Below are 11,565 nucleotides of genomic sequence, written 5' to 3' on the forward strand. Positions count from 1 at the left end.
CCACTTGTTTGCAGCATAACAGCTAAATGCTGCTTCTCCATGTTTAGTCTGAACTCTGGTCTGGACTGGTTGACCAGAGTCTTTGGATCTAAGAGCTCTGCTAGGTTTATATTCTCTGAACATATCACAGATGTATTCTGGGCCTAAACCATTCTGCAAAAATAAACTGAGGAAACCAACATAAAGCATTTAATTACAATGAAATGGAAACAGGATATCATTTCACGTGTTGTCAGGGGCCTTCAAGTCAAATTTTCCAGTCATATTTACAATTTGACAACTAGATGCCAGCAACATACAAAAGTTAGCTTTCTTTAGTGGTGATAAAGACACAATCAAGAAAGCACAAAAAGAGCTCAAAACAGTAATCAGACAGAGTATAAAGAAATATAAGGGTAAATTGGAAAGCTCTGTGATAGATTGTAGCACCAAAAGTCTCTGGGACAGTATGAAAACTACGACTGGGTATCCAGATGGGAAGAGGTTGAATGTGAATGAGATGAACCAGTATTTTGCTAAATTTGATCATACTGATTTCACACATGAACACGCCCAAATAATATCATCACTTGCTGCACAAAATGTTGAAATCTCCTCTCCAGAAATTAGTTTTAGTGTTAGTGATGTCCAACAGCAGCTAAGGCACCTGAAGCCTAATAAGGCAGCAGGCCTGGATGGTGTCCACCCTCGTGCCCTGAAAGTCTGTGCGGAGCATCTTGGGTCTGTTCTTCATTTTAAATTTTTGCTGTCTATGTCTACAGCCAAAATACCAGCTATGTGGAAAACTTCTTGTCTTGTACCCATCCCTAAGAAAGCAAATGTGAACTGTACTTTGTCTAATCTCAGGCCTATAGCATTGACATCACACATTATGAAGTGCTTTGAGAGGGTTGTTCTAGGCCACCTGAGAGGAAAGGTGGCATCTTTTCAAGATCCATTACAGTTTGCATACAGGAAGGGCATGAGTGTGGATGATGCTCTACTGTACTTGCTTCACACTGTTTATAGGCACCTTGAGAAAACTGGTAGCTCTATCCGAATCATGTTTTATGATTTTTCTAGTGCTTTTAATACAACACAACCACATATTTTAGCTCATAAGTTATCGAATTTTAATTTGCATAATAAGACTGTTGCATGGGATTTAGACTATCTTTTAAACTGTCCTCTGTTTGTAAAACTGGGTGACAAATGTTTAACAAAAACTGGAGCTCCACAGGGCACGGCTTTATCTCCTTTTTTTATTCACTTTGTATACAGCCGATCATAGACACAGTCATGCATCCTGTCAGATGCAGAAATTCTCTGATGATACTGCCTTGTTGGGCCTGATTTCTCAGGATGGTAATCTGGTCTACAGGGAAGAAATTGACTCTTTTGTTGGTTGGTGTGAGGCTAATTTCTTACAGCTAAATGTTGACAAAACGCAAGAGTTAATTATTGATTTCAGGAAAAAAAGGGGAACAGTCTCTCCAGTGGTCATCAAAGGCCAGGCTATTGAAATAGCTGAAAGTTATAGGTATCTTGGAGTTCATCTGGACTATAAATTAAACTGGAGGAGGAACAGTGAAGCTGTCTTCAATAAGGCCCAGTCCAGACTGTTCTTTCTGAGAAAGCTTCATTCTTTTGATGTGAGCAGGAGGCTCCTGTCTGTCTTTTATCAGGGAATCGTGGCCAGTGTCTTATTTTATGCTGTACTTTGTTGGGGTGGGAGCATCACCTCGGAAGACAAAAATCAGATGAACAAACTGATTAAAAAGGCCAGCTCAGTCGTGGGGCTGAGCTTGGTATCTGTGGACATTATTGTGGACAAGAGGATGAGGACCAAACTAAGAACTGTTGTGTCTTTCACAGACCATCCTCTCCACAGTGTTCTAAGTGAACTTAAAAGCTCTTTTAGTGGGCGAATGGTGATGCCTCAACTGAACGCTTAAGGAAGCTGCTGTGCGCTTTTATAATTAACACTTTTTATGATTTTCATTGTATTTGTATGTTTTATTGGTTGTGTTCTGTGTTGCAATGATGTTGTAATGGTGTGTAGCAGAGTCTATTACTGTAGTGTTGATGTTGTATGTTTTTGTGTTAAGTGTCCTTTGCAATGTAGTTTCCCCCCTTGGGATTAATAAAGTTATCTTATCTTATCTTATCTTATCTTATCTTATCTTATCTTATCTTATCTTATTTTATCTTATCTTATCTTATGTTATATGTCTAAACATGTCTAAACTATGTTATAGCATAAGTAATAATTATTGTTATAGTCTTATAAGTTTCTTTTAGGAAGGTTTTGGTTTTTGTCAACATGCAGGGTAATTTTTGGCAACTGTGCAGAATGTATGAGAGATATTCAGCTTAATTCCAATGAATTGCAAGTATTCGACCAGGAACTAGTTTTTAAAAAGTCCATATTTCTCAGCAGAAACCACACTTGTATGAAGAATTTATGAATGTGAAAAGCAAAGCATAAATAAATAACCCTGCATCTTGCCAAAATTGATTTGAAAACAACTTTTAAAAAAATATTTGCTGACTCACAAACCTCCGGAATAAAATAATAAAACAGCACCTTAGTGAAATATTTGTGTGGGAGTTTACTATCCACACTCAGGATATTCCCAATCAAAGGGTGAGCTGTATGTTTACGTTTGGTTTATGCCTTAAAAAAAAAAAAAAAAAAAAAAAATTAAGAAAAAAAATAAAGGAAAACTGTGCCCAGCCTGCATAAAGGGGAAAGCCTGCTTGCATAACATGCTGCAAACCACACCTACTTGATCCCTGCTCAAACTCTCTGTAGTGCACACATCACAAAACACTCTGTGGTGGACAGAGATAAAAGAATAAAAACTTAGTACCCTTATAAATGATAAATATCACAAGTTTCTTAAGTGATGCCACTATCATGTGTCAAAAGCTGATCTAAACAAATAAGTTTTCAGTTTTCCTTAAACAGGGGCAGGGGTGTGAGTTACTGTGGTATATTTTTTGGCTCGTGATGCCATTGTGTGCTTTATTTTGTGGAAGCAGGTGTTGTGGAGAAATAGTTTGTGGTGGCATTTTGCTGTTTATTGTTCTTGAAAACATTCTAGTTATTGAAGCCATCATCTGGTTGACAACTTCTCCTCTCTTGTCGGTGCCGTACTGTTGTTTCTTCTTTGGTGTCCTTGGTGTCTTCATGGTCGTTTCTGTGATAAAAATACTTTCAGGTAAAAGAAGCGCTCCGAACATCAGCTTCATGTATAAAAAAAGATGGTTTATTACAAAAAATGACATCTTAAACAGATCTCTGCAGAAGATCTGGAGGTCTGGGATCAGAGCAGAGACCTCCAAATCAGATGTGGGCTGTGGTCTTTTGTACTCATTAGACAAAGGTCTGAAATAAGCCAATCATAACCAGACATTTGTTTACATATAGGATGTGCATGTGTGATTCTCTGAATTTCGTGTTTACATCCTGTGCTGGGAGCTTCTCCAAGTTGCAGCGTACAGTCCCTTAAGACAGACCCTTATAAGGAAACAATCTACTGTAAATGTGTCTTACACAATGCTATGTTTAGATACCTCATAATTCCCCACTTCGGGACTGAAATTAACAATCCCGACAAAAACTAACAAACAAACAAACAAACAAACAAACCAAAACAAAAAACGAACTACACACTGATGAGTCAAAAAAGAAAACCACGCCCACCATCGCATATGAAGGGATGTGAGCTTATATGCTGTAGATTTGCTAGTTTCAGACTTCTATATAAAAAAGAAAGTTTCAGACTGTGAATGATGAAACATTCCTGCAATGGGACGGATTTGTGCTTATGAGTCAAACTACAAACCCCTCACAAAAAACATGCTCTGTCACAACCTACCAGACTTCACCTGCAGCTGACAGAAGTAGGCTACAGTATGATTCCGTATAAAAGTGGGAATAATTGCCATATAGTAGTTTTTTTCTTCTTTCTTTAAGTGTTGGATAAACGACTGCTTCTCAAATGTGCTAATTTACCTCGCATATCATTTCTAGCGTTAAACAAACCCGAGTAAAATTCAGCGCATGTGCATAAAAAATAAATGCCTATTTTGGATCCACTTACCTCTGTGAAATGACATTTTCACAGATGAAAATAATCAAATCAAAGTACAGGAGTCGGAAAAGTGGGAAAAAGTAAATTAAGAACTGGAACAAGTTCAGACAGGATCCAGTGTCTGAACTTGTTCCACTGCTTTGTTGGGTCCTTGGCCACATGAGACCAGGTCATAATAATAATAACAACAACAACAACAATAATAATAATAATAATAATAATAATAATAATAATAATAATAATAATAATAATAATATTTAATAATAATAATAATGTTAAAATCTGGACAGTGGGCTACTCTGGGGTTGTGTGTTTTTGTTGACCTTTTATCTCTGCACTGGCTTAGAAAGATGATATTATAATGGACAAAGAAATTTATATTGAAGGAATATGGAGTTTTTCTTGGACTTGACCACTGTCTTGCTTCTCATCCACACATCTTAATTTTTTCTGGTTTTCATGCACCTTCCTCGTCATGGTTAACTGTTGTGGTTGTCCTCTGTTCATGTCAACAATTTTCAGCCAAAATGCTTATTGTGTTTGGCTTGTTTCATCTAACCTGTCTTGGTAGCCTTCTGCACTGGTTTAATTCATAACAACAAATGCCAAATATCAGTTACACACAAATACATCTGTGTTCAGTTTGCAGAGGAATATGGGAATATTTTTAGCCTTCATCTCTTTGGTGAAAGGGCTGTGATCATTAATGGCTACAAACATGTGAAAGAGGCCCTGGTCCAACGAGGAGAAGACTTCACAGATCGACCTATTATACCAATGTTTGAAGAATTTGTTGGAAATAACGGTATTGTTTGTTACATTTTGTTTAGAAAAGTTGCTAAATTTACCTGCATCCACAACCAATAATCTCAATGTTTTTATAAATATTTCTTTAATTTCTTGTAAGGTCTTGCAATGTCAAATGGTTATCCATGGAAACAGCGGAGGAGATTTGCTCTTCATACACTCAGAAACTTTGGTTTGGGCAAGAAGACCCTGGAAGTATTCATCCAGCAGGAGTGCCGATATCTCATAGAGGCCTTTGCAGACCAGCAAGGCATGAATGAGTTTACTGGAAATCATTTGATATTTTTCTGTGGCTCATCACACACTTACTATTTTGATGTAAGATTTTACTTAATCTCTGTTCTCTTTTTTATTTTACAGGCAAGTCTTTTAATGGCCAGACACTGATAAACAACGCTGTTTCTAACATCATCTGCTGCTTGGTGTTTGGGAATCGATTTGAGTACAATGACAAGCAGTACCAGTCTATTCTTCAGGGCTTGAATGACGTTGTGCGCTTACGGGGAGGTTTTACGACACAGGTGAGGCATCTCTAAAGACAGCAAGTGCAGAACTGGTGATTAGAATTATTCGGTGTATTAAAGGTATCAATCCACCTACCCACCCCACCAGGTGTGCAGTAGAAACTTAAGTGAATAACAGCTATAGTGTTCACAGACTGAGAGGATCTGGTATTTGTCTCCATGCTCTGTAGGTGTACAACACAATTCCTTGGCTGATGAAGAGGATACCTGGACCTCATCAGGAGATATTTCGTGTGTTACAAAAGATTATTGATTTTGTTGAACTCAAAATCAAAGAACACAGAGCGGACCTTGACCCCTCATCTCCAAGAGACTACATCGACTCCTTCCTCATTGAGATGGAAAAGGTGAGTGTTACCTGTTTTTTTTTTCTTTTTTAAATCTAAATACATTAAATTCTTACATCTGTCTCTTCTTTGCTGATAGACGGAGGACCAGGACTCAAGTTTTACCCTCAGCAGTTTGTGTTTTTCCACCCTGGATCTGTTCTTTGTTGGAACTGAAACCACCACAACTACTTTACACTGGGGGCTGCTATACATGATCAACAACCCTGATATACAAGGTGTGTGTATGAGTAATATCTGCCTACCTGATTCTCTTATAAGCATCTTCCCTTGACTTTATATTGCCAGTGGCCTCTCACATGTCAGTCCTTTTGTCATCTTTACATCGTATTTTGTCCTGTTGTCACTGTGTGCAGAGAGAGTCCAGGCTGAGATAGATGCTGTGATTGGTTCATCCAGACAGGTGTCTGTGTCTGACAGAGAAAACATGCCCTACACTGATGCCGTCATTCATGAGATACAGAGAATGGGTGACATCATCCCTCTAAATGTAGCTCACATGACAAACAAGGACACCACACTGGACAAGTACACTATTCCAAAGGTAAATAATTCTCAGGGATCACGTTGCAATTAAGAAATAAATAGCTGGTAATACTAAGTTAATGACGTCTCTTGATCATACTTACCGTGTTATTCATACTGACTCATGTTTCAGCTGATATAAATGTTTAATGATGGCTTCATTCTGACCAGGAACTCAGTATGATGTGTTACTAATTACATCATAGTTAAAATAAATGCCTGAATTTAAATAAGTAAATAAGTGAGAACCTCCTAGTAGAAAAATGCTGCAGATTCATATGTATCAACTAGAAATAACTTATTTAAACCTTCTCAAGGTAACTTTTCATTCCTTAAACTGTGATCATGGAAATGATGTTATTCATTCACAATAGATCTACATCAAGTAGACAAAATAAGTGATTTCTGAAAGTATCAAAACTTTCCAATGTATTATTTTGTACAATCATTGAAGGAATTTCAGGTGATACAAGTCAAGATGAAAAGCTAAATTTAAATTTTTTTTATTAGTTGGATTTTTTTTTTCTTTAACAAATATATGATAAATCAACTAAGATAAATGACAACATTTATTTTACTCTTGTAATTGTGTGTTTTCTTCAGGGCGCTATGATTATACCAACACTTCACTCGGTCCTACATGATAAACAGATGTGGGAGACTCCAAATACCTTCAACCCTCAACATTTTCTGGACCAGGACGGTAAATTTAGGAAGAGGGAGGCCTTCATTCCTTTCTCTGCAGGTTAGTTACAAACTATAATCCTCCTACTGTCAGCTTTTTTCTTTTGAGAAAAGAGCTTTAAGAAGATCAAATAAAAAGATGAACATGCAGATGCAGTGCTAAGTTAGCTTCAAAATGACTTAGAAACAGTGATTGTTGTGCATTTTCTGTTGCACATTTTTAATTAATTTCTATTTACGCACATAAGGGAGCATTAATGGGTTTGTGTTAAGGCCCATGTTAACTTGTGTGTTAACAGGTTAGTCCTCCATCAAGACAAATGTCAAACAGCTAACCAAAAGAGATTTCTCTTTTTCTTATTACCATCATTATTATCCTAAACACAGCATGTAGGCTACATTTTAATGCTAATCACTTTATGTGTTATTAGTGACATGCGTGTGCCATGAGAGGAATATGAAGTTGTATCTCTGAGCTCTGATGTTAACAGGTTTCCCACTGGAAGTAAGAAAGTCATCATCTTGTTAAATAGGTGTTCCTGTGTTTTGAAAAGCCCATTTTAACCCTTTACTACTGTTGTAAAAACTGTAACACTGTACATATGGAACATACAAATATCTCTGGTTTGTAGAATTTAAAAATTGTAAAAAAGACATTTTGCTGGAAACTGTGCTGGAAAATTCAGTCAGATTTCTCATGAATTTTAGCAAAAATATTTGCAAGGCCAAGTATGACAAATTGTGCTCTTATCAGACAATTACCTGCCACTGTTGGGATTTTATTTGTAGTTATGTTATTTCTGGCATACGTGTATGTTCTGGCTGGCAAACTGAACCTTTGACCGTAACAGCCGGAGGAGGTAATCAGATTCATTGTCTGTGATACTGTTTATGTCAGCAAACAAATAGTTTTTCTATAAACATTCTTCCATCAATATATGTCAGGTCAGCGTGTCTGCCTTGGAGAACAGCTGGCCAGGATGGAGTTATTCCTCTTTTTCACCTCCCTCCTGCAGAGATTTTCTTTCTCTGCACCAGCAGGGCAGCAGCCCAGTTTGGAGTTCATATTGGGAGGCACTCGCAGTCCCAAACCTTACCTCGTCTGTGCAAAACCACGTTAAATGTCCAGTCATCCCAAATTAAGAATCTTAAGAGGACCAAACATCATTTTGTTTAAATTTTGCTCCTCATTCAGCTGCAATTTGTTCAGTTAGTACTGCATAAATGACAATATGCACGCAAAAGTGCACAACTAGTAGCACAGGTGTGATTGATGATGGATCCGGAGAGTGATTGGCTGTCGTGCAGGACTGGAGTGACTGTGGCAGGGTAAGAAGATCAGGAAAAGGTGTAGATGATCAAGGGAGTAACTACTGTAGAGTTTGGCTGGGTAGAATGTGACGAGGACTGGTGCGGGTGTGACAGTACCCCCCCGAGAACACAACAAAACAGGGCACTGGAGGACATCAATCTGCTGTCTGTGTTCAGTTTGCAGAGAAATATGGGAACGTTTTCAGCCTTCGTCTCTTTGGTGGAAGAATTGTGGTCATTAATGGCTACAAGCATGTGAAAGAGGCCTTGATCCAGCGAGGAGAAGACTTTGCAGACCGTCCCAGCATACCGTTCTTTGAAGCCTTACAGGGGAATAAAGGTGTTGCTCTTTTCAGTTTATATCAGGAGTTCAGCAACATTTCAGTGTCAGACTGACACTATACAAAGAATATTTGCAGCATGTTGTGACTTTTTTCATCTCCAGTTACTCAATCCAATATTGCTCTGTGTTTTAACAAGGCATCGTGCCTTCCAATGGTTACCAGTGGAAACAGCAGAGGAGATTTGCTCCTGCAGCCATCCAGCATGAGAGCCAGTACCTCACAGATGTTTTTGCAGATCAGCAAGGCATGGAAACAAAAAGTGCTATTTTAGCATCACACGTGATTATTGGTATTAACTGTGCTTTTATGATATGGTGTCATTTTTGTTCCCTCCTCTAACAAAAAGACACATTTACATTATATCAATATAACAAGTCATATGTTATTTAAACCTCACTATTTTCTTTGGAGTTAAATTAGTTGATCATGTCAGAAAATAATTTAAATAATGCTAAGTTATTATAAGTGTTAATTAAAAAGTTACGACAATAAGCATATTTAATTTGTTTTGATATGTAACTTATGCACCAGAACTAGCCTGCTTGGGGACAGGCTAACGTTCAAGCTTAGCTTAGCTGTGTCTCAAAGGTCTGATACAGACTCCCAAAAGAAAGTTCCACCTGGTAGAATGCTGCGCTCCCGCCACTCATTCCTGTAAAAAAGTAAAAAAAAGAAAGACTTATCATTACTAAGTAATGACATTACTTTGACTGTCTCAAAAAATCAATATATCCGTCAGTGCCAATGTAACTAAAGAAACACAACTATACAAGTATTTAACATGAAATTAAATGAAGAAGAACATGGTATTCATTAAAACTAATTAATACCTTATTATCCCCCCTCCCTAATTTCACGAACACCCGACCTCCACTGCCTCTGGTTGGCTAACAGTAAAACTGGGATCAGCTGAGCCCTGTCCATACAGGCCTAGGGTATTTAAAGAGCCAGATAGATAATATATTCACAAAATATGCTGATGCATATTGATTATTAGGTTATTAATAAACTGAGCAGAGCCAGTACATCTTATACAGCAGTGACATGCGGTCAGGAGAGGCAGGTGAGACACGCAGTACTCTGCCTCACCTCAAGGGGGCATAGTTGCATACTGTTGGATGAATAGTGAAATAAGATGCTCTTTTCATTTCGTAAAATTGTAAATCTGACTCCAGAGGAGTCAGTGCTTCATCAGCCATGAACTCCACCGCATGTCGCTGATCTCCATTAGCATTCTTTGTTCAGCTCCTGAGAAAATGACAGTTCTTGGCTTGTTCTCTTTTTCCTCTTTTCCACCATCCACTCGTCAGGGCTTCCTACATTCCTCAGGACCTCCCACATAGCCAGGCCATGTAAGCCCCGCTTGAATTAGCCTCAGTTAGATGCAGGTGAAGTGAAACAGATAATTGAACCAGGTGAGCTTAATCAGGAGCAACGAGCACAGGACAAACAAGGATGTGACTACAATTAGACAAGAAACCAAAACACAGAAGACTCAAGTACAAAAGAAGCTACAGAGCAGAAATAACACAGAGACAAAGACAATAAACCATGACACAAGTTGGATCTAGTGAATAAAACAAACTTGGTCGGGCAGATAAATCACTTAGTGTTACTGGTGATTTTAATAACCCCACCAAGTGTGAACAGTCTTTTAGGAACTTATAAACCAAACTTATGGTAAGCGTATGAAGCAGAGATGGAACATCTTTAAAAACCCAACAAGAAGTCCAGTGGCCTTTACACAGCGATTACCTTGACCCTTGACCTGTATATCATTACACCCACATGACCAGTTTTAATCCAGCAGGAGCTCAGGCAGATTTGCAGATTTTCTGTATATTTCTTACACAGGCCTTAGCAAACATTTAAGTGATCCTAATTTGCCAACTACAAAAACGACACTGCCGTTACTGTTCTGTTCCTTCATAAATAAGTTGTGTAATTAAACCGTGGTAAGATTAATGAATTATACACAGAAAATACCCACTCATGAAAACAGCTCCACAAGCCAAATTAAATGTGCAATTTCCCTTTGTCAGAGAAAAACTCATTTTTGACTTAAATAACTTAATTTTTAACTTATTAGAATAAAATCCAAAGATCACGCTGAAAAGCCATAAAACTGATTTCTCAAAGAAATATACACTGCAAAAATGCAGAAACTTCAACTTACCTTAACAACAATGTCACAACAGCTGCATCCATCTTTTTGAAAAGGGTGGTTTAGTGCTCCCCATTTCCACTTTACATCGACCCAGTCCGGTTTGCCATGGCGAGACCTCCTCATCCTGAGGTATTCCCTGAATAACGTTCATTATAGTACTTCTATTGGTTGTCAAAATGGTGCATCAAAAAGTAAAATATCAGCACAGATGTGATAAAAGAGGACATAACCAATGTTTGTTAATCCTTTTGAGTGATCACTGAACTTCAGTGGCAAGAAAGACTATTCCATTCTATTCTTCATATACATCCTACATTACAGATAAAAAAGACTTGACCTGCGCATCGTCATGTTGTTGATCTTGATCCACTTTTGTGTTCCTGGCCTGTATAAGTTTTTTTTATAGCCCGTGGCAGTTTTTTGGGTGGGCTGAAGTACTTAGATTTGGACTTTGGTTTACCTGCAGAGCTTGTTCCATTGTTCTTCTTCATCATCATGCCTGATGGAACTTGGCAAACTCTGATCTGTAATTTGTATTGGCAGGCTGTTGCATAATGTGTTCAAGATGCCTTCCTTGAATTGAGGTAAACATTTTTTATACAAACTGCAGATCTTAGAAACTTTTCCTTGAAGAGAATGGAGTGCTTGACCAAATTAAACCACAGCTCAACATGGCAGTTGGTGTCCCTGGATTTATGTCTTTCATCATTTTGGCATGTAGGACCAGAATGGCAGGACAAATCCTCCAACAATACACCACTTCACAGTGGGAAGATG

At 38.0% G+C, this 11,565-nt stretch overlaps 1 protein-coding gene across 1 annotated transcript; it reads left to right on the forward strand.

The window, feature by feature from the left end:
• The first annotated feature begins 2,302 nt into the window (after nt 1-2,302).
• On the forward strand, nt 2,303-8,205 carry LOC121653079 (cytochrome P450 2J4-like). The gene is made up of 10 exons (XM_042006291.1): nt 2,303-2,309; nt 3,818-3,888; nt 4,722-4,884; nt 4,987-5,136; nt 5,247-5,407; nt 5,581-5,757; nt 5,837-5,975; nt 6,114-6,301; nt 6,886-7,027; nt 7,912-8,205. Exons 1-10 carry the CDS (start codon nt 2,303-2,305, stop codon nt 8,085-8,087), a joined length of 1,374 nt encoding a protein of 457 aa, XP_041862225.1. The 3' UTR covers nt 8,088-8,205.
• Nucleotides 8,206-11,565: the final 3,360 nt, after the last annotated feature.

This window comes from Melanotaenia boesemani, chromosome 14 (assembly GCF_017639745.1).
Source record: "Melanotaenia boesemani isolate fMelBoe1 chromosome 14, fMelBoe1.pri, whole genome shotgun sequence".
NCBI classification, from domain to species: Eukaryota; Metazoa; Chordata; class Actinopteri; order Atheriniformes; family Melanotaeniidae; genus Melanotaenia; species Melanotaenia boesemani.